This window comes from Boleophthalmus pectinirostris, unplaced genomic scaffold, assembly GCF_026225935.1.
Source record: "Boleophthalmus pectinirostris isolate CB_2022bp ecotype Guang Dong unplaced genomic scaffold, ASM2622593v1 HiC_scaffold_15, whole genome shotgun sequence".
NCBI lineage: Eukaryota > Metazoa > Chordata > Actinopteri > Gobiiformes > Gobiidae > Boleophthalmus > Boleophthalmus pectinirostris.
In genome coordinates, this window is record NW_026571070.1 from 13062804 (window position 1) to 13085251 (window position 22448).

Genomic DNA, 22448 nt, shown 5'->3' on the forward strand with positions numbered 1-22448 from the left:
TTTGTATGACAGGTCCCAGCTGTCCCTGCTTTTGACCAATTTGATACCAGCCAACAGTAAATGGGGGAATATATTATCATTTATTTAGCCCAAATACTCAAAGATACACTGAAGTTCCTCAGATTATATACTCAACAAGATTTTTTTTTTAAAGGTGCACTTTTAACCTTTTTGGTAGAGGTTCCCCCATCTGCTTGTCTCTATGGAGAGGTTGTTGCTTTGTCTTGAATGTCCCAGTGTGGCATTAAACGCATCAGTCTTGCATTTATTCAATAACATGGATTTTTGTTGACATAAAAACTTGCATTCTTACTCCGAGTGGGCTTGCCTCTCCACAGATCTGACATGTAACTTGGCTCTATGGCATCACCTGCTGCCTCTATAAAGATAAATATGTGTAATGCCATATTGTGGAACATTTCAGGCAGCATGACCATGGAGAGAAGCTAAGGACAGCCCTCTACCAGAAAAGTTACACAGTGCACCTTTTATTATGCACTTCCTTATACAGTTTTATTATTACCAACCACCACAAAATGGTGGTGTCTAAGTTTTTTATCTTAAAAATGTTGTCACCCTAAATATATGTAAATTGAGTACATAATTTTGCCAGAAAATATATAGCTGATATTAATAATTCACATGTGGGGCTACAAGGTGCATTGCAGTATTGTTTTAACTTTTCTGGTGAAGGGTCCGTCAAATGTTTTTTGCCATTGTTATTGATGATGATGTTATTACTTTGTCTGGAATGTTTCACAGTATGGCATTAAACCTTCCTATTTTCATGGAGGCCAAACTAGAGCAAGTTACAGGTCAGATCTGTAAAAAGGCAACCTGCTCACACTCAGAACGCCTGTTTTTCAAGGTATTTTTAAGCTGTGAAACCACTTGTAATTTTATAAATGTAAAGTCGAAATGTTTAATGTCATACTTTGGAATATTCTAGGCAGAGCAATGGCATATCCATAGAAACAACCAGGTGACGTACCCCCAGCCAAAAAGTTACACAGTGCACCTTTAAAGATATTGAACCAAAGTGGAAGCCAGTGCAGTAAAAACTTGAATTGTGTTCTACCTCTGCAGACAAAAGGGTCCCTCTCTACAGACAGAGACAGAGGAGAGACGTGGCAAGGAAAACTGATAAGTGCTTGTGGACTAAGAGCCAAAAGCTGCAGTTTTAACAAGGGATACAGTGTCATTGATCCAGGATTTAAAGTGTCTGGCTTGGCTGCACAGGGGTGGAAGGAGAGAAGAAGGTACTGCAGGATTACTCTCGTCTATCCAGGGGCCAATAAGCCGAATACAGGCAAGGTTTATGTTGTTTACTGTTATAAAAGGCATAATATTTGATGGCATGTTTTATGGTAGATACTAAAGCCTGCCAAGTATATGAAGGGGAAAACTTACCTACAAAACCAGGTTGAAAATGGAGAAAGCAGAATGGAGATTATATTCACTGAAGTTTAATTTGTATTCAGCATATTATTGACACATGCAATTCAGATGCATTGTACCAGGTTGTAGCACCAGTGCTAATTTCCACCTGTCGTCCCTGGGCCGGTTAATTGATTGATTGTATTTAATTGACCTTAGCTATCAGCTATTCTTCCTCGAGACCTATGTAGCATGTTTTGGGTTTTCAGTTTTAGAAGAGGCTTCAAAACGGTTTGGTAGTCCATATAGAACAGGGGTGTCAAACTCATTTTGGTCCCAGGGCCGTATCCAACCTACTTTGATCCCAATGAAGCCGAATCAGAAAACCCATGGCATATATACCCCAAAAACAGCAATAAGTTCAAATATTTGTGCAGAGAAAAGCAAATCTATTACAGAAAGCTTTTTTAATTGATGAATTCTTTCTTTTACAAAATATTATATTATGAACAACTTGAAACTTTAAGAAAAATGAGATTTCAACACAATGTTTTAACATTAACTTGTATGCAAATAGAAATAAGTAAATTTTTCTTGGAAAATCCTGCACTCGGCGTCCACTTTTCTCATTTTTGACATTTTGCTGATGAGGGTGTCACGGTCAACAGTCAAAACGATCGTCCTTTAAGAGTGTTTGGATAGAGACAAGTCTCCATTTGTGCTGCTCTGGTGGGAGGGGCCACGCACAGAGGCGCTGGAGACGCTGCTATGATAAGCACCGCAGAAAATGACCAATATTTTAATAGAAAATATAATAAAAATATTTAAGTAGAAAATCAGCCGAGGGCCAGATTAAAGGTCTTGGGGGGCTGGATCCGGCCCCTGGGCCATATGTTTGACACCCTGATAAAGAACCTATTTGCTGTAAAGATCAACAGCGCCATGCAAAACAGCACGAATGACATTGGCAGTGCTCACTTACAGTGCAACTTGCAACTGGCAGTGCAACTTACTAAATAAAGTGAATTAATGGGGAAAAAACTGATATTTTGCCTCTTCAAAGATGTGATTCACAGATGGTCCTCTTGGGGTGCTATTGTGCAGTGTAAAATAATCACAACAGTTTCAATATTTGGTATTTTATTACTAACTGTGCCTCACCTTTTGGTTTGTTTGTTTGTAAATTGTCAAAATCTTGGTTAGTATCCACATTGTTGCTCTATAGATGGTTGACTATGATTGTATAACAGAGCAAGCAAGGACCATGACACAAATTGGAACATGATGACTTTTTCTGAGACCATTCATGTGTGGAGATTTCAGTTTCTTGCTTTGGGGGCAATAGTTCTGAGGGCAGGAGTGCAAATAGAATGTAAAAAGTACTGCTCCAAATCATTTCACATTTCCCTGTCAGCAAACACAGCGCTTTGCTTCCACTGCTGCAGATGAACAAAATCAATTTAGTTTTATTGCGGTCGTGATCTTATTTCTCAGGCAATTTGCGTCTGCATCACATCAGTAACTCCAGTAACCTGTGCTTTTGTGGTTTGCAGGTTTGGACGACAGTATAAAGCTACGCAAATGTGACCGTGACGGAAACAAGAAAGACAGAGACGAGGCTAATTGGATTTTTAGTTAATATTCTTGCTCTAAGGACTTAATTTTATGCTAGGGTTAGGATTAATCTATAAATAACATTTCAGTGGTGTTATGTTTTGCTTTGCGGACAAGTCAAGTTGCAACAAAAGTTAATTTGTCATCTTTTTATGCACAATAAAAATATTCCTTTGTACTTCCAGTGTTGGGAAGTTGTAATCAGTTTTTGGAAGCACAGTAATATAACTAAGTAAGTAGAATTAAATAGAATAAAGTTGCTTGATCTAGAAATCTCGAGTTACTTTTAGTTATTAGTTGCAAGACGTGTTTAATCCATAGATTTATGTTGTAAAACAGTAAAAAGATAAGCAGGCAGCACAGGAAGTCATCTTCTGGTGTCAGACACAGATAAGCCGTGAACCGAAACAATACAAATATTAGATTATGGAGGATTGTGTGCGTTGCTCCTGCTGGAAATTAGGTTGTAATAGGTATGAATAAATCGAGCTTTGAGTTGGTTCCTGAGCCGTATGTTTCCTTTTTTCTTATTGTAATTGCTATGATCAAACAAATTAATTGAAATAAATGTTGGTATGTTGGTTTACAGTGCATCTTACATGAATATGGGGCTAACATTAGGTTAACTGGCTCTGAGAACTTTAAAGATGCTTGTGCCTGGAATGTTCCACAGTATTAAACATATCTATCCTCTTTTTAGTGCTCCAAAATACCTTGTAAAGCCTGGATTCCTGTTGTAAGCGGGCTCACCTCTCCACGGATCTGACCTGTAACATGAACCTTAAGACTTCACCTGTTTTTGTGTGTTTTTTCGCAGGTCTGGATGACTGTCTGCAGCAGTACGTGGGCGTGTTTGAGAGGGGAGGGGTGAGTGGAGACAGACTGCTCCGGATCAGCCACGCCGAGCTCGAGGAACTGGGAGTCTCCCGAATCGGACACCAGGAACTCATCCTGGAGGCCGTGGACCTGCTCTGTGCTCTGGTGAGTGGGAATACCATGGTTAACTTTTACAGGGTTTATCTTATTCTGACGGGTTTTCAAAGCTTTTTTAGGTTCCACATTAAACACTAAAACAGACAAATGTTTATAGAAAATGTACATGCTTTGTGCAAGTAATGTAATCCTCCTTATACCATCTTCAAAACTGTGTTGTGTAACTTTTCTGGTCTGCCTCCCTTTATAGATTTTATTTATTTATTTATTTATTTGACCGGGACAATGCAGCCGTACATAGTCACGAGCAGAGTATGCAGCTGATGCGACGTATAGATTGTGTAGCTGCTGCTAATTCTCAACTCCTGTCTCTGGTCGGGCTTTTTCTTTCTCAAGCAGTTCATGGTAACATTATTGCTTTGCCTGTAATGTTCCACAGTATGGCATTAAACTTACAGAAATAAGCAAGTGCTGCCATATTTGCTCAGTATTAAGCAATAAAAACATTTGTAATTGAAAACGCAATAAGATCGAGAAGTTAAATTCCATACTGTGGAACATTAAAGGACAAACATTGAGATCACCAAGAAGACAAGCAGGTATGAGAAAAGTTACACAGTGCACAAGGCCCAATTACAGGTCAGATCTGCGGACAATGCCAATTATTTTTAAGCAATAAAAATATCTGTGATTTACTTAACGTAAGATAGATTTTAGGTTAGGTTTTATGGCATACTGTAGGACATTCCCGGCAAAGCAGTTACATCTCCATGGAGACAGTTACCATATTTTTCAGACTGTAAGTTGCACTTTTTTTCATGGTTTGGGTGGTCCTGCGACTTATACTCCGGGGGGCTTATATGGTAACATTTTCACACTGACAGCCTCGAGAGGGCGCTCAAGGCTTTTGTGTCAGTATCTGCTGCTCCTATTGCTTCTGTACATCTGTCACTTGGAACATTGCGCATGTCTCCTGCATGTGTCCTGCTGCAAGTAGTGAAATATTTAGCCGAAAACGGTAATCGTGCAGCAGAAAGAATGTTTGGAGTGAGCGAGAAACTTGTGAAGGACTGGCGAAACGACGGGGATGGAGAACACAGCTTCATGGTAACCGGGAGGGTGCACCATGCAACTTTCGTGGAAGTCATTGAATGGATGGAACAAAGCCTGGACTTTACTGACAACTGAACCATCCTGTCGGGATTCAAAAAGGCCGGAATAATTCTAACTGGAACTGATTCTGAGTCTGACAAAAGCTACACAAAAGAGGAAGCGGCGCTCTGTTTACCTCCGGATGTTGCAGAGTTGGTCAAAAGTGACAGTGAGGATGAAGAAATCACTGGATTTAGTGATTTGGAGTGAGATGGAGAGTTTGGACAAACTTGTTATGTTGTCTGTGCTATAGTTATCTGAATAACTCTTAATATGTCACGTTAACAGCCTGTTGTTCGATATCCTATTGTTATATTACTATAATTTGCCTTTCAAGATGAAATATCGTTTCCTGGTCTCTAATTTCATACAGTAAATTTCCCCCAAAAAGTGAGACTTATAGTTTGGTGCGACTTATATATGTTTTTTTCTTCTTCATTACACATTTTTTGGCTGGAGCGACTTATAGTCCGAAAAACTACGGTAGGTGGTGGACTGTCGACCTGAAAAGTTACACAGTGCACCTTTAAATTATAATTTTACTTTGACATGACTAAATCTATTTCAGTTACAGTGCTCCCTCATTGTATTTCAAAGTAATTTCACTGTACAGATTAAGGATACTTCCCCCTCCCTCTGGTTTATGGTGTCACTATGCTTCTTGAGGGTGGAGGTCTTTATGTTTTCAGTGGACTCTTTGCTCTGTTTGTTTAATACTACTCTGTGTAGACACTCATTAACCTTGTTTACAGCCAAAGGAATAAAATACACAGCTCAAGACTAACAAAGACACACATAAATCGCCACTGTCACTCTGCTAATGCCAACGCGGATAAGTTAAAAGCTATAATAAATCCTCTTACAGACGCTACATTATTAAATATGTGATGTGGAAACTATGACAGATAAATCCTGTGCTCCTTCTGAAATTACAGCAACAACAAGAGGAGTTACAATTAGCGAGATAAATACGCTTTTTTGCCTTGTTTTATTAAAGAATGAGCATGTTACTGTCAAATGTGGAAATGAATTACAAGTCTAAACACATTTCACTTGAAAATCATGGTGTCTGCCAAAAATTGGATTAACTTTTAAATCAGTCATTTGTATTTAATTATATAATTATTGGAGAGATTGGAAAGCAGTTAAAATGCATTATGTTTTGTGACATTCTGTAGAGCCTGAAAGATTATACAGAAATGCTTTTGATATTGTTGTAATATATTTCATTTTTAGCACAGTATTTTTTTATGAATAGATTATAGTCAAAAACAGCAGGGGATATCGCTTTCTTTCACTCTCCCAAAGTTGGAAGTACGCTCCTCTTGCTGTTTCTTCCTACAGTTGAATGTGCAGCAGGAGACAGGAAGTACGACAAAACTCTGCAGTAGAAGTGGGTCACTGTATTTTAAAAGTTTTGAATAGTGCAAAGAAAAACAAAACTGTTAAAACTGTACTTGAATTGCAAAGACAGATGTAGCCTTAAAGCAGACTTATTAAGCAAATCGACTTTTAATTAGTCTTGATCAATTTTTAATCACTTATTTTCAAGATGCCATTTTCACCGCTACCAGCTGGACTTACTTCCTTCTCAAACTTTATTGTCTTTATTGGTGATACTCTTAGGATTTGGCACCATCACGGAGTCATTTTGGTACAAATGAAAAAAAAAATCGGCATGAGGCAGAGTTCCCGCAGTATTTTAAAAAGCCTTAAAAGCATTGAATTTAGAAATAATACCTTAAAAACACTTGAAAAAGTCTTAAATTTTTATATCCAAGTATTAAAATTTGTGAAGTATGTAACTTCTCCATATCACATTTCTCCTCAAAAGTTTAATTTGTTAACCGCCATTATTTGGTTAAATAACGTAGCTTAAATAAAGAGTGGCAGAAACAATAATTGAGAATCCTCCAAACACGTCACTGAAGATCACATGCTACAGCACCATAAGCAACAAGCTAAGCAGAAAAGCATAAAAAGCTATCTTGTTTTTTTAACGTTGGTTTTACGTTAAAAAAAGTGACCCATTTCATACTGCAGCTATGCGGAAGAGTCTCTACTCCCCCATATTCCTTTGTTTGAGAAATAAATGAACACAAATTCAAGAATTTTTTTTTTTTTTGCCAGTAGGGCTATGAAATAGGCCGTGAAATAGGTGTTAAGTTTTTATATAAATGGTCTTAAAAGGTCTTAAAAAGTCTTGAATTTAACTAATTTAAGAAACCTGTAGGAATCCTGTGATGTGCAGCTATCCACTGGAGATGCCGACAGCTACACAGCGCTTCACTGTGATGATGACGTTTGTTCCCATGGGGCACCGCAGTTTTCTCATGCGAGTCGTGCATGTGTGTTTCTTTTATTAGTCTGTTTTAGATGAATATTGTACTTTAAATTGTACAAATCATAACATAATGATCCATGGGGGCCATAGAGTGTAATATAACAGACACAAGCAAAATATGTTTCCTTTAAATGGAAGATAAAACTTTAAGGCTTTTATTTACTTTCTATTGATTTTTTTTCAGAATTCTGGTCTGGAGACAGAGAGCGTGCGGACTCTTGCTCACAAACTCGGAGCTTCGGCCAAAAATCTCCAAAACTTTATTTCGGGTCGGCGTCGCAGCAGCCAGTCAGAGAGCAGGACGTCCCGGAGGCTGCCCAATGACCTTTTGACCTCCGTGGTCGACCTCATCACCGCTGCCAAGAGTCTGCTGGCCTGGCTTGACAGGTAAGGGTCTAGGGACAAGTCAAGGGCCTATATGTTTTAGCTAAATGTTAATTTTGTTTATCTTGCTTGTATAATACTGTTTACATCATCAAAAACATACATGTATCTGTGACATTTCCTCTTCAGTTTATGTCAGCAAGTATCAAATATGCAAATGTGATTTCTCCATATTGTATCATGAGCGGCACCATAGCACTCAACCTCACAGCAAGAGGCTCCTGGGTTTGAGTGGAGGCTTTTATGTGGTGTTTACATGTTCTTTCCCTGTCATTTTTAAGCAATAAAACCACATACAACTGAATAAATGCAAGACAGATCTGTTTAATGTCATACTGTGGAACATTTGAAGCAGAGCGTTGACATATCCATAGAAACAAGACTGTGACGGACCCCCAATGTGGAAGTTAGGTTGAACGCCTTTTAATGTTACAAATCAAACCAGGTCTTTCATGTGAAGTCTAATGAAAAGTGACAGCAAATAATTTACACCGATGACAGATTCAATTCATGTTTTGTCTTTTTAAGTCTTGCCAAGCGTATTTTTATTCATAAAACGTACCTCACACTATTTTTGTCAAACACGATTTCACTTCTAAGCAGAGAGACTCAACATTCACTGGCCTATTTGATTTGATTTATTCACTTGTACACTACCTTTTTCAGTTGATTGAATTCTTGCCGATCTAAAATGACCCTTTGTCTTTGATAACAGAGACTACGGGAAAGCCAAATATAAATCAGTTTAAGAGGTGTTACAAATTCGGCATGCTAAGTGTCCTCTGACTGTCCCTAATTGAACTGTCCAACGTCGATACACAGAAACAATCAGAAACTTATGTCAAGACTGGGGCTCTACGATTAATCGAAATCTGATAGAAATTAGCAATTAGCAAATCACAAAAGCTACAATTTAATTTCCTCTGCAATCCACAAAAGTAGAACTGCTGAGAATTGGCACTATTTGGGATTGATTGGATTAAATTTTTTATTAATTGCACACACCTCTCTGATTGATGAATACTTTTGCTTGAATTTAGAACATATTGAAAAAAAGAAAAGGATCAGATTTAATATAGTGCTTTTTTAGACACTCAAAGACATTTTACAGAGCATTAATCATTCATTCACTCCAAACTCAGTGGTGGTAAGCTACTATTGTAACCACAGATGACTTGGGGCAGATTGACAAAAGAGAGGCTTCCAATCTGTGCCATCGGTCCCTCTGACCACTACCAACACTCAAACATGGGCCACATTCATACTAGGCAATGTGGGTGAAGTGCCTTGCCTAAGGACACAAGTAAAAAACTAAAAGATTGGAGCATGTTGGAAATCTGAATCCACTAATCTAGGGATACAAGATCAAAATAGAATCAAAATCGCAATTTGAATCAACAAATCACAAAGGTAGCAAGGCTGCAATATTTAAAAGTTTTTTTTTATTTTTAGTTTTAAGTATTCTCCACAAATAACAACATATCTCGTCTAACCCTGTAGTTTAGATCTGTACAAACATGTTCTGAAATGTGATTCTTGTATTTGTTTATGGGTTCATATTTCAGTCTTTTTGTCAGTTCTTCTGGTTGCGTTTTAAACTTAGAACAGAATCCTATTGTTAAAACACAAATTGCAAGTCTAGTGGCAATCGCAGTACTTTCCGAAATCATTTCGCCTTACTCAAAACATGTTATTTTGGTGCATTGTGTAACTTTTTTTGTGTAGGTTCTGTCAAATTCTTTTCTCCATGTTATTACTTTGTCTGGAATATTTCACAGTATGGTATTAAACCTTTCTATCTTCATAGAAAACAAACCAGACCAAGTCACAAGTCAGATCTGTGGAGAGGCACCTCCGTTCATGGTTTTTCTAGGTATTTTTGAGCTCTAAAACCACCTGTAATTGAATAAACGTAAGGTAGAGCTGTTTAATGTCACTGTGGAACGAACCAGAGCAGCAGTGACATATCCACCCAACCAAAAAGTTACATAGTGCACCTTTAAAATCCAGACATGGTATTTTTATCCTTTTTAACAAGTAGTGAACTCAATTAGGATATGTTCTGTTACTGTAGTGTGCAAGAAAACTGTGCATTATAAATCAAAAACTAAAGCATCATTAAAGGCACATTGCACAGAGCAGTAGATGGATGCTGTGTGCTGTTGCGATTCCCTCTACTGTTTTCTCCGTTGTCATGTTTTGAAAAATGTCTTATTCCAAAACCATAATGTCACACACTCTTGGTCGTGTACTGCACTTTTCCCCCCACTCTCTCTACCTCCCTCCCTCTGTTTTTCTCTTTTTTATTCAGTCTATTTTTGTCTTTCTGTCTCGCTTATCATTCTTTCTCCCTCTCTCTGTTCGCCGTCTTCTCTCTTTTTCTCTCTCTCTGTCCTTCTTTCTCCATCTCTCTCCATTTATAATATTTCCCAAAGTATCTCTCTGTCTTCTCTATCTATCTCTCGTTTCCTATGTCTCATCCCTTTATTTCTCCCTTTTCTCTCTTCCTCCCTTTTCTCCTCCTCTCTCTTTTGTCATGTCAAAATTAATGTCTCATTCCAAAACCATAATGCCACACACTCTTTCTTGGTCGTGTACTGCGCTATCACCAACTCTCTTTTTGTTTTTCTCTTCCTATTCAGTCTATTTTTGTCTTTATATCTCTCCTCTCATTCTTCCTCCCTCTTTCTGTCTGCTCTATCAATCTGTTTTTTTCTTTCCCTCTCTCTCTCTCTCTCTCTCTCTCTCCCCATCCTTTCGCTTTTATCTCTCTCGTATTTCCTCTTCTCATTTACTCAGTTTCCTCCCTTTCTCTCTCCCTCTCTCTGTTTTTTCTTTTTCTGCTCTGTCTATTTTTCTCTTTCTGTCTCTCCTCTCATTCTTCCTCCCTCTCTGTCTGTTTCTCTCTCTTCCTCTCACACACACATTGTTTTTCTCTCTTCTCTCTCTTACTAGTATTTTATCTTCTCCTTTATTTCATTACCCTCTTTTTTCTCATCTTTCCTTTTCTGTTTTCTTCCCCTCAGTTCCTCCCTCTTGTCTGTCTCTATCTCTCCCTCTCTGTTTTTCTCGTTCTATTCTCTGTATTTTTGTCTTTTCTGATTCTCCCTCACTCTCACTACCATTGTTTTCCTCTTATCTCTTTTTTATTTTATCTTCTCCTTTACTTCATTACCCCCTTTTTTCTCATCGTCTTTTTCTGTTCCTTTCATTCTTTCTCTCATTTGCTCATTCCCCCTCAGTCTCTCGCTCTTTGTCTCTCTCTTACCTCTATTGATCTGCAATTTGTCTCTCAGTCACCCTCTTTTTGTCTCTTCTTCTCTTCTCACTCTTCTTTTTGCTCTAGCTTTCTCTCCATTATTGTCTCCTTCTTCTTTCATTCTACCTCCCTCTCTCTTCCGTCTCCCTATATTTCCTCTGTTTATGCTTTTATTTATCTCACAAATACTGTCCCTTCTTTTCTCCTCTTCTCCCTCTCTTCTCATTCATTTTGTCTCTTTCTCTCTCTCTGCTCTTTTCCGCTCCTCTGTATTTTTCTTTCTAACCCATTCTCTATCTTACCTATTTATTTTTCTCCTCTCTCTCCTCTCTCTATTCCTTACTCTCTGTCCTTCTCTCCCCATCCCTCCTTTTCTTACACGACACGATCTTAGCACACTTGAAGGTCTTTGACATCAGTTTGAAAATGCCATACACCCACGCTGCTCCTCGGGCCAAAGCGAGACCACGATAAATGCAACAAAGAGTGAACAGGGCGCACCGCAGGAACTCCCCCGCACCAACACATATACCCCAGCTTATGTACACACATACACACACACACACATACACACACACACATATACCGCATCTTATGTACACACACACGCACACACACACACACGTACACACATATACCTCTGTTATATGTACACACACCTCTACACATATACATATGCACACACACATATACCCCACCTTATGTACACACACACACATAAACACTCATATACCCCTGAGCTTCGCTGTCGGCTGCGGTTAACGTGATGTCACAACATTAGCTAGTGCTGGTGTCAGCACTGAAACAGTTTATCGCCATGTGATAAAATAAGATAGAATGCTAAACTAACATTAGTGAGTGTTAATCTCAGTGAGTTTTAATGACCCATATGAATATGTAAAGGAAGAGAAGAAATGTCTCAAACTTCAGAAGCTGGACATCAATACCTGATTGATACAACTAGTCCCACCCCCAGGAGAGCCTGAAATCTGCTGAAATCCTCTTTCTGCAGGAGACATGCGCAGTGGTGCGCAAAGTGACATAGTCTGCCCCTGCTTATGTATACACATATACACAAGCACACACATATATATCAGAATGACACCAAGGCACTGCAATGTTTGTTAAAAATAATAGGTTAAGAAAAGCTGATTTTATTATTGATTTTCTGTATTAAGTCCAAAATTAGCCTTGATTTAGTCTCAGTTTTTCTGTGTTAAATATTTATATATTGAGTTTCAGTAGTAAATTAAAGCATGTACTTTTTATTTTATTATAACTGAAGTTATTGAGTGTAAAATTATACTAAATTATTGCAGTAATATCAATATCACAGTTCTTAACAGCCATATCACAAAATGTTCCAATACTGTGCCTCAATACTTACATAATTTACTGAGATAGAACGTAATCTTAAAGTTGCGATATGTAGTAGCAATGGTTAAAGGTGCACTATGTAACATTTCTGGTGGAGTGTCACCTGCTTGTTTCTATGCAGATGTTATTGCTTTGCTCACCATGTTCCACAGTATGGCGTTAAACTAATCTACTAACTAATCTCTAATCTAATCTCTATTCAGAGTGTTTTTATATCTGAATAATACATGATAATTTAATATATAATGTTTTTACTGTGACCTGTAACTTTGCTGGTTGGTTTCTCCTGCTTGTCTCCACGAAAATACATGATGTGGAATATTAATCTCCATGGAGACAAGATGGTGACAAACCTTCACCAGAAAGGTCCATAGTGCATCATTAAACATTATTGCTACGTGGCCAACCTTACCTAAGCGCTAACTCGACAGGAATGAACTCACATCTTTAAAAGCATGATTATAAATTATAACATTTTTAAGAATTTTCCTCTGGGACTTTAATTACGGTCCCCTCGAAGGAAAAGGTCCCTATAGTGTGTCCCTATGTGTACAGCCATTCCAGCCTCCACTGTGTGATAAATATCCACCCACACAAACGCACACCTGGTCTGCGCAAAACTACACACAGTTACAGACACGACATCGCCCACACACTTGATCCAACTGTAAATGGCAAAATGACAATAAGAAAACGAGAGATGTAGCCACTTCTAACACAGAACCACATGGTCAAGCTGCTGTATGGTGTTATTATTTAAACCTATTTGGGAGGTAATACACAACAAGTCAAGTACAGTGTTATGAAATGTACTCTGTTTAGATTCTTGTATCTGTTGAATCACTGTTGTTGTGTTTTGGAGCAAGACACTTTATTCATTTTACCTTTGAATATGGTGAGAGATTGTGGTGAGGAAAGAGGCTGGTTTCTGGCGGATGTGGAGGTGGGGATTCCTTGGCGTTAAATATGTCTATCTTATTTATTACTACAGGTATTTTATTCCTCAAATAACACCTTCTTATAAGTCAATTCTCCCCAGATCTGACCTGTAACTTGACCTGGTTGCATTACTTGCTTGTGTTTATGGACCTATATGGTCATGGTCCTATATTATGCAAAATTAATTCCTGTGAGCTTTAAACCATGTTAGAATGTTGTTACCAAGACTCCGTGTACACTGAAACGAATCCGCATATCACCGTATCACCGTATCGGAAACGATCTGCCTCCAGACACGTCGTTTCTGTGTCCTCAAGCCTTCCCTATCCACACAGCTTTGAGCATATTTGTTTACGTTTTACAGAAACAAAACTTAAAACCACATGGCTAATTTGCATAATCTAAGCGATCAAAAAACAACTTGCTGTTGTGCGCTGATGTGGTTCAGCTTCTGTCGGACTAAAGGACATGACTCAATGGCATATATGTGTTCTTTCTGTGACAGAGGGGTGTTCTGCTGATGGTGAGACTGTTCTGTGCTTCTATCACGTTGGATATGATTCATGTTAAACTTTTCAGAGATTATACGTCTGCAGGTCATACACAGAGACCACATAGATGTATATATGAATGGACATATATTCTAGCCACTTAGCGCTTTGGCGGTGAATTACTTCACTGTGCACAGACCTATGTCAGCATATCAGTGTTTTCAGGCATCCACACAATGCTGGATCAGATCAGTACTCAGATGAAGTCGTGGGAGCTGGCGGCACCAGATCGTTTCGTCTCTGGAACCCTTTTCAATCGGATTAGTGTGGACAAACACTGCATCCGCAACGAAAATGACTCAAATATGTACTAGTGTGGACAGGGCCCAACTCAAAAACATAGCTGGAGTTGTGTTTTGTTTCATTCACACATGTTCTACATCTCCAAACCTCAAAATGCTCTGCACCGCCGTGTGATATCATGTAGCGGTAGTTTTCAAATTAACAGCTACCGTTTACCTTTAGTTCAGTAGAGATTAGCAGTTCCAGAGCTAAAATTATCCAACTGAAGCAAGTGAAGGTGTACATGTGTGAATGAAACGAAACAACTCAAGGTGATGAGAAAATAACATTATAATAGGGGAGAGACTTGATAAAAAAAAATAATCTAATTAAATACATGCTTTGTAATTAATTAATCTCAATTAATCATATCACACAACAATATTTGCCTTATTCATTTACTCATTTTCTTCCTGAAGCCCGTTATTTGTTCGAGTTTGGACTCTTGTTTATACTTGGATAGAGTAATTGAAGATAGAGTAATATGGGCTCTTACACTTACACTTTTAAAGCCACACAGAACATTCCAGGCAACGAATTAACATCTCCATGGAAACAATCAGGTTGCAGATCCTCCCCCTAGAAAAGTTGCATAGTGCTCCTTTAAATCGCCGCTGTGCTGTGGCGTAGGAAGCAACATTGAATGCATAAATCTTATTGATTGATTCACTGTCATTGATAAAAACCCTTACACTGCTCATCTGACGCTATAATTAGGGCCAGTGTTATGACAGTTACATTTAATATTATGATAAGACCAGACTATAGGGAGAATCTATGAAGCAGATGGCAAAAAGACCTTCACAATCAAACCTTCTTAAGGATTTGAAACAGTGCAGAATTAGCATAAAACGTCTCTGGAAATGAGCTATGATTTTCGGCGCCTTTTTAATGGACCATTGAGGAAAGAGACGTGAAATATTAGCATTGTAAAAGTATAATTTCTATCTGAATGGCCCGAGACATTGCGTAGTCTTCTCATGTCCTAAAATAAGAGGAGGAGAAGATTAAAGGCTAAACGTCGAGACTTTTTCAGTATTTTTAATTTGCACATTGAGTTGTACTATGATGAAAATACTCGCGCCGCATTTGTAATTCAATGGACATTTTGCCCCCTAATTATGTGCACATTAGAAAACCACTTTCCCGTGGATTAATATGAGCACGGAGAGCTGTATCTGTCACGGATTCAGATGAGAGTTTGGAATAGAAATCAGGGCTCTAACTTTGTTTTAACATTTAGCTGAATATACTATGTTCCAACGCATTAAAATCTTCTATCTAAACGGCCTGTATCACGTTTAAAGTTCACAAGAGTCAATTTTAATATAATTCCTTTAAAATATTCATAAGCATGCAGGCTATACGGTGCTAAAATATGTATGCTTAATAATGACTAATTGGTTTGGATTAGAATATGATATACAAGATGTCTTTGTAAACACTCATTACAATTGCATTATAATTTAAATTTAATCAACCATTCATTTGCATATCATTTTCTTATGTTTATTCACAATTGTGTTTAGCTGAAAGACTCGAATTATTTCACTCCAGGCTATGTTAAAGAAACCGGGAAGCACTTATTTTACATTATTTATAGTCTGTGTTTTATTATCTAGGCTTAATCTAACAAAATACACTATAAATGTTGGAATTTATGAAAGGGCTCGTATTAAGCTATTTTCTGTTTCCTCATCAAAAACATACCCGGAGCTGTGTTTTGTTTCATTCACACACAAATTCTGCATTTCTAGTTCTTCTCTCAAATGGAAAACACCTTGTGATGTTATGTGGTAATTACTGTATGTACTGTGTTTTTAAACTCCATACACCTTCACTAGAATCATTTGGGTGATTTCAAACTTGGAATGGCCAATCTCTACTGCACAAAAACTAAAAGGTTGGTGTTAACATGGAATCACTACATGACATCACAAGGTGGAACAGAGCATTTTGAGCTCTGAAGATGCAGACAAATAATAAATGGTTACTGAAACATTTGTGACTGAAACCAAGCACAACTGTGTGGATGTTTCTGATGAAATAACAACATTATAAATTGCCTTAAAGCTCAGAAGAGTCAGTTTTGTGCAATATAGGACCTGGGGGTATTATGAACTTTCTGGAGCTTTATACCGTGTTATAATGTTGTTCCCTCATCAAAAGTATGTCTGGAGTGGTGTTATGAATCATTTGTGTGTGATCTTGCAGTCTCCTAGGCTCTATTCAAACCCTCCTTGTTCAAAACCACATCACAAGTCTAAACCCACAAGTCTCCGTAACCAGGAACACAGCTAATTAAACCAAACTAATTAAACTTTTTAATACAATAATATAATTGTTTTGTATACTAAAAAGTGAAACCAAGTTTGTAATGCAAAGTTCCATGCAGACAAATCACTGATAATCGTTCATTCTCAGTATCAAATGAGGCTAACCTTTCAGTAAAAAGCATAGACTGTATAAAGAAGTGGACTAAGGGAGTGTTGCATTCGGCTCCAGTCAAATGAGTCTCACAAGGCTAGCAGTTGTCGGACCAAAATTTAGAGCCAGGTCCATATTAGGAAAAGGGATTTACTTATGTACAAAATGTGGCAAAATAAAAACACCAGGGTCATGTAGAGCGAGTTAATACAAACATTTTAAGACCAAAATGAGGAGACTCACAGCAGCAGTTACAGAGACAAATGACAGTTTTCCAGTGTAAAGTCAATTAGAAAGACAGATAAATTTAATGCCATACTCATGAGCATCCCAGGCATAGAAATAACATCACTATGGAAACAAGCGAGTTACATAGTGCATCTCAACTCAGATTGCAGGTTACTACTGGCTTGAGTTTTCTTCTTATATGAATTAAGAAGTGTTCACATTTTTATTTGTCTATATTTGCTTCTTTATCATGGGTCGCTTTAAAGCAGTAGCATCTCCATGGAGACAAGCAGAAAAGTTACATAGTGTACCTTTGAAACAAGAACCTAAAACCATGCAAAAATGTGTTTAAGCATGTGTTCTATCTCAAAAGCTTACTAATGATCTTCTTTGAGGTGGTTGAGTGTTTAGATCTACTGACCCACAGGTTGACGGTGCGATTCCACTTTCCACAGATGAATGCTGTCTTTGTGTCCTTGGGCAGGACACTTAACCCACCTCGCCTCTAGTGTCTGCGTACTCTGGGGTGTAAATGTGTGCGTGAATGGGTGAGTGGTTCCTTGGTGTAAAGCGCTTTGAGTGCCTTGAAGGTGGAAAAGCGCTGTATAAAAATGTGAACATTTACCATTTTTCCTTAACATTAAAGGGACAGTTCAAAATTTTGGACATAGGGTGTCATTTCCTAGTAAGCCAGAGTGTTGGAGATGTGTGAAGACACATATTCCATTCAGTCCTTGTATTTGCAGAGGTCGCTGATGCTAGGCTAGTGCATGTCAATGGCCATAGTTATCCTGCCACTAAAAACAGGCTTACCCACTCCACAAAACACCCGAAACAAATCTATTATCACACCAGACTGTCTGTGTTGGTAGAATAATGTTTGAAATAAAACTAACCTTGCATCGCATGAATTGTCGCATGTTGAGGGACTAGTTTCTCTTATATCAGTCCGCCACTGCCAAGTTTTCTATCAGGAAGAACAACTCACTGCTGCTGCTCAGACATAAATCCTTCAAATGCAAGGTTGGTTTTATTTTTGTTGACACAAACATTTACATCGACAGTCTGGTGTAATAATACATTTGCTTCTGGTGTTTTGGTGTCTAGTGGCAAGACTGTTTTTTGTGACAGGATAACTATGGCCATTGACATGCACTAGCCTAGCACCAGCGACCTCTGCAAATACAAGGACTGGATGGAATATTTAAAAAAGTGTCTCCACACGTCTCCAACACTCACTGGCTCACTAGAAAATGAGACGCTATGTCCAAAATTCTGAACTGTCCTTTTAATTGGTACAGAAGTTGAATACACTGGAGGAGTGAGTCTGCAGAAAGTTTATTATAGTTTAGCAGTACTGTGAAATCTTCCTGTATCCACATTACCATGTTTTTTTTTTTTTTTTTTACATCAGATGCCCTTCCAGAGCCTGTTGTAACTGGAGATCTCAGTGCCTAGCATGTCTAGCCCCAGAGAAACACAAAGTACCTTGTGTTTATAATATCATGAAGACTATCATGAAGATTATTGCCAGATATTTGAACTATTATTTGAAACTATCTTTTCCTTTGTAAAACATATCTACTGTTTTGTCATAGTGACCTTTTTCCTCTGTATCTCATCTCGTCTGGTTCAGCAAAGCCAGAGGAAACTAAAGCCTGACTGTGGCAGACTGAAGATGAGAGGATTCAACACAAAAGCTGCTCCGAGCTCAGGGTTATCAAAGGGCTGCTCAATAAAACGGAATACAAGCAGATTTCAGTCTACTGTTAAACCATAATATACTTTTCTGCAGACTCACTCCTCCAATGTATTCAACTGTTGTACTAATTACTGTTTAGGCAAGAAGAACATCACTAAGCTTTGAGACAGAGTACATGCTTATTTAAAAGGCTCATATTACTATGTTTTCTTAATTATGTTATGATGTTGTTTCCTCAAAATTTCCTCAAAAACATACCTGGAGTTGTTTTGTTCCAGTCCTACATGTTTAACACACAAACATATTCATTACATATTTAGCCTGAGTTCTTTGTGATGTCTTGTGGTGATACATGAAGTGCTCCACTGTGTTTTTAAACTCCTTTCACCTTCACAAGAATCATTTGGATAATTTAATCCCTGAAATTACCAATCTCTACTGAACTAAAGGTAAATGATAGCTGTAAACTTGAAAACTACTTCTTTATGACATCGCAAGGTGAAACGGAGCATTTTGATCTTTGGAGATGTGGACAGACTAATATAATAAATGCTATTTTCAGTCTCTGGAAAAGGTGCACTGCGTAACTTTTCGGTTGGGGCTCAGTCAACTTCTTGGTTCTATGGGTGTGTAATTTATCTGCTTTGAATGTTCCACAGTATGACTTTAAACGGATCTGCCTTACATTTATTCAGTTGAAGGTGGTTTTATTGCCTTTTCACAGATCTGACCCGTATCTTGGCCTGTTTTGATCTCTGTGGTGATAGAAAGATTTAATGCCATATTCTGAAACATTTCAGACAAAGTAGCAACATCTCCGTGGAGTATTTGACAGACCCTCCATCAGAAAAGCTACAATTCACCTTTGAAACAAAAATAACAAACAAAAAGCAAAACTGATCCAAATGCTTTATGTAGCTACAGAACAACTTTTGTATAAATAAAAATTCAAACTTTATGAGACTTTTTGGGCCAACTATCACCAGTAAGCAGTTGTATTACATCAGTTTATATGTCCAACCAGGATATTGGCTGAATCAATTTGGAAGCCGATACCTGAAAAAAACCCTATATACTGCTATCTATATTTTGATCACATAATAGTATGGAAAATGTGAACGATGAACATGATGACCTCATTGATAAAGACCCAGTGAGACGCTTAGACACAGTTGGTTTACATACGCAGACATCTCTCCTTTTTGCTGTACCACAGACCCAGATCTGAACTGGCCCAGCCTCAGTAGGAGATATTTCTGAGATTTGGGTCAGAGTATCCAGGCTGTGTGCTATATTTACTCTGTCTAACCTCAGGCAACAAGGAACAGACCATTAGCACCCAATACTGCAGAGGAAAAAGTTCAATAGGGGGCAGTGTGGCGAGATGAGACAGAAGACACTGGAACTTTTCAATTGTGAGATTAATGAACTTTATTAAAGGTGCACGTCCAGAGTATGACATTAAACAGCTCTACCTTACATTTATTCAAGTATAGGCAGTTTTATAGCTCAAAAATACCTAGAAAAACAGGCACTTTGACTGTGAACACGGTTTTCTCTCTGCAGATGTGACCTGTAACTTGGACTTTGGTCTCCATGAAGATTTAGGTCATACCCATAGACTGTATAAAAGAAGTGGACTAAGTGAGTGTGATGTCACCCATAGAGTTCAGCACCGCTCAAATGAGGCTCGCAATGTTAACGGTTACATGAGCGAATCTGGAGCCGGGCGCTATGTTTTGAATAGGATTTTTTGATGGATAAAAGAAAAAAAAAAAGTAGAGCTAGTTAATATGAAAATTTTAAGACCAAAATGACGAGGCTCGTAGCAGCAGTTACAGAGAGAAGGATGACAAGATCCCAATGTAAGTCAATTGGAGCCAGAATCAGAAGGTGCCGGAAGAGCCTTCTGGTGCACTTCCAGTTTGGCACGCGGCAGCTCGTGCGTCAGCTATGTCCACTCATATATAGGGTCTGTGGTCATACTGTGAAACATTCCAGACAAAGCCATAACATTAAGAAAAGCATTTGATGGATCCTCCACCAGAAAAATCACACAATGCACCTTTAATATGAATTGAGTCATATTTTTACTTGACATGAAATTCACTAGTCAAGAAGTGCCATAGGTGCTGATCAAAATTTATTATAGAGACTGACTGAAGCGAGGCTGCCAATCTGCTGCATCAGCCAACACTCACACACCTCTTTCATAATGGGCAATGTGGGTTTAGTGTCTTGCCTAAGGACACAATTACAGCATGCAGGAATCAATCATCCAACTCGTTTTTTTTAGCAATGAGAAAATCTTTCCCAAACATTCCCCTTGTGGATCATTAAAGCTTGTCTAAACTGTGAAATATAAATAACTGCTAAACAATTACATCTCCATGGCCTGAAAAGTTCCACAGAGCAGCTTTAAAATATGCCTATACACAGTAGTGGCACATACTCAGATCAGATGAACCGTGTCTGTAGAGCACGGATCTGTGAGATACACTTTCACACTATAGTCCCTGTGCTATCATTAGCGCACACATTAGCTTTAGCGCGTTGCTTATCACCTGCACCTTGTTCACTGCTGAATAGTCTATTATCCCAGACTATGCCTGGGCCCTCATTTATAAACATTACTCTTCTCAAATAGGCTTAAAGAGACTGCGCTCAGTGGAAATGGCTTTTTAAGGGCTGGTTGACAGTGCAGAGTCTTCCCTGTTGCAGAATCCATGCATATTAAGATCACAGATTGATTCGCTGGTGGCAAATTGAATCTTAAACATGTGAAAGACAAGAAGCCAGTACGTGTTTCCTGAAGCATGCCAACGCTTCCTGCTGAGGTGTGAATGTTCAGAGCTTATAAAATTGTACCTTTTAGTGTCAGACGAAAATGTCAATATTTTCTGGAAATCACCACCATTATACTTGCATAATTTTGTGGTTTACCTGCAATCCAACATAACCGATATTACACTTAGTTTTTGTGCAGGAAGTAGTTATTCAGTTCAAAGAGGTTCATTTGGCTTCATTTTAATATATTCTTTTTCAGAGCAAGGTTTAGTTTCTTTTCATATTTGACAGTGACGATCGCAAGCGGTCTTCCTCAGAGTTGTTATCCGTCCACCGTGAGGAAAATAGTGCCAAAGCCTGTTTAAACCTGTAAACGTCACAAGAAAGAGCTGCACAGTTGTTGGCCCCTTTGATGGATAGCTGCACATTACACTAGCTGCAGATTGTTTCTTTCATTTGTACCAAAATAACTATGTGATGCTGCCCATTTCTGCACGTATCACTGATTAAGAAAATGAAATTAGAGAAAGAAGTAAGTACAGAACAGTTGGCGTATATCGGTGACAATGGGGGTTGATCGGCAAAATGGCGCAGTTAAAGATGGCTGTAACATGAACAAATGACTCCAAATACAACTTCGGGTGAGTAAATACTGATGTGCAACAACTATAACATGGTTAAAAGCTCTGAAAAGTCACAGGTCTTCTTTAAAACAAACTTGGCAACCCCAAACTATTATACTATCTTTGCTCCCAGCTCCTCCTGTCCCACTTACCTGGTCCAGTTTGCCTCCCTCCTCTGGGACACTGTCCTGGTTCCTGTGTGTGAACCAGCTCCACAAAGCCTGACTTAAATAAACCCCACGTCAGACTCTGATTGCTCCAGTGGCCCCTTAACTGTCAAGTGCGCTCAGATGTACTCAATATGCCATTAAATTATAGAGGAAATCTACAGCCCCAAACCAAAGGAGCGAATGTAATAATCAAATGGAGCTTTTCTTTAATGTGCATTTGGTCATGACTGAAAGAGGGTTATTTGAAGTGCAATATATATCACAGTTTATAGCCATATATTACTTGATTATGACGTATT

At 38.3% G+C, this 22448-nt stretch overlaps 1 protein-coding gene across 1 annotated transcript in view; it reads left to right on the plus strand.

The window, feature by feature from the left end:
• cnksr2a (connector enhancer of kinase suppressor of Ras 2a) overlaps positions 1 to 22448 on the plus strand; it is a 136253-nt gene that overhangs the window by 35070 nt on the left and 78735 nt on the right. The window contains exons 2-3 of the mRNA XM_055150962.1: positions 3809 to 3972; positions 7605 to 7807. Coding sequence (XP_055006937.1) covers positions 3809 to 3972; positions 7605 to 7807 — 367 coding nt within the window. The remainder of the gene's footprint in view (positions 1 to 3808; positions 3973 to 7604; positions 7808 to 22448) is intronic.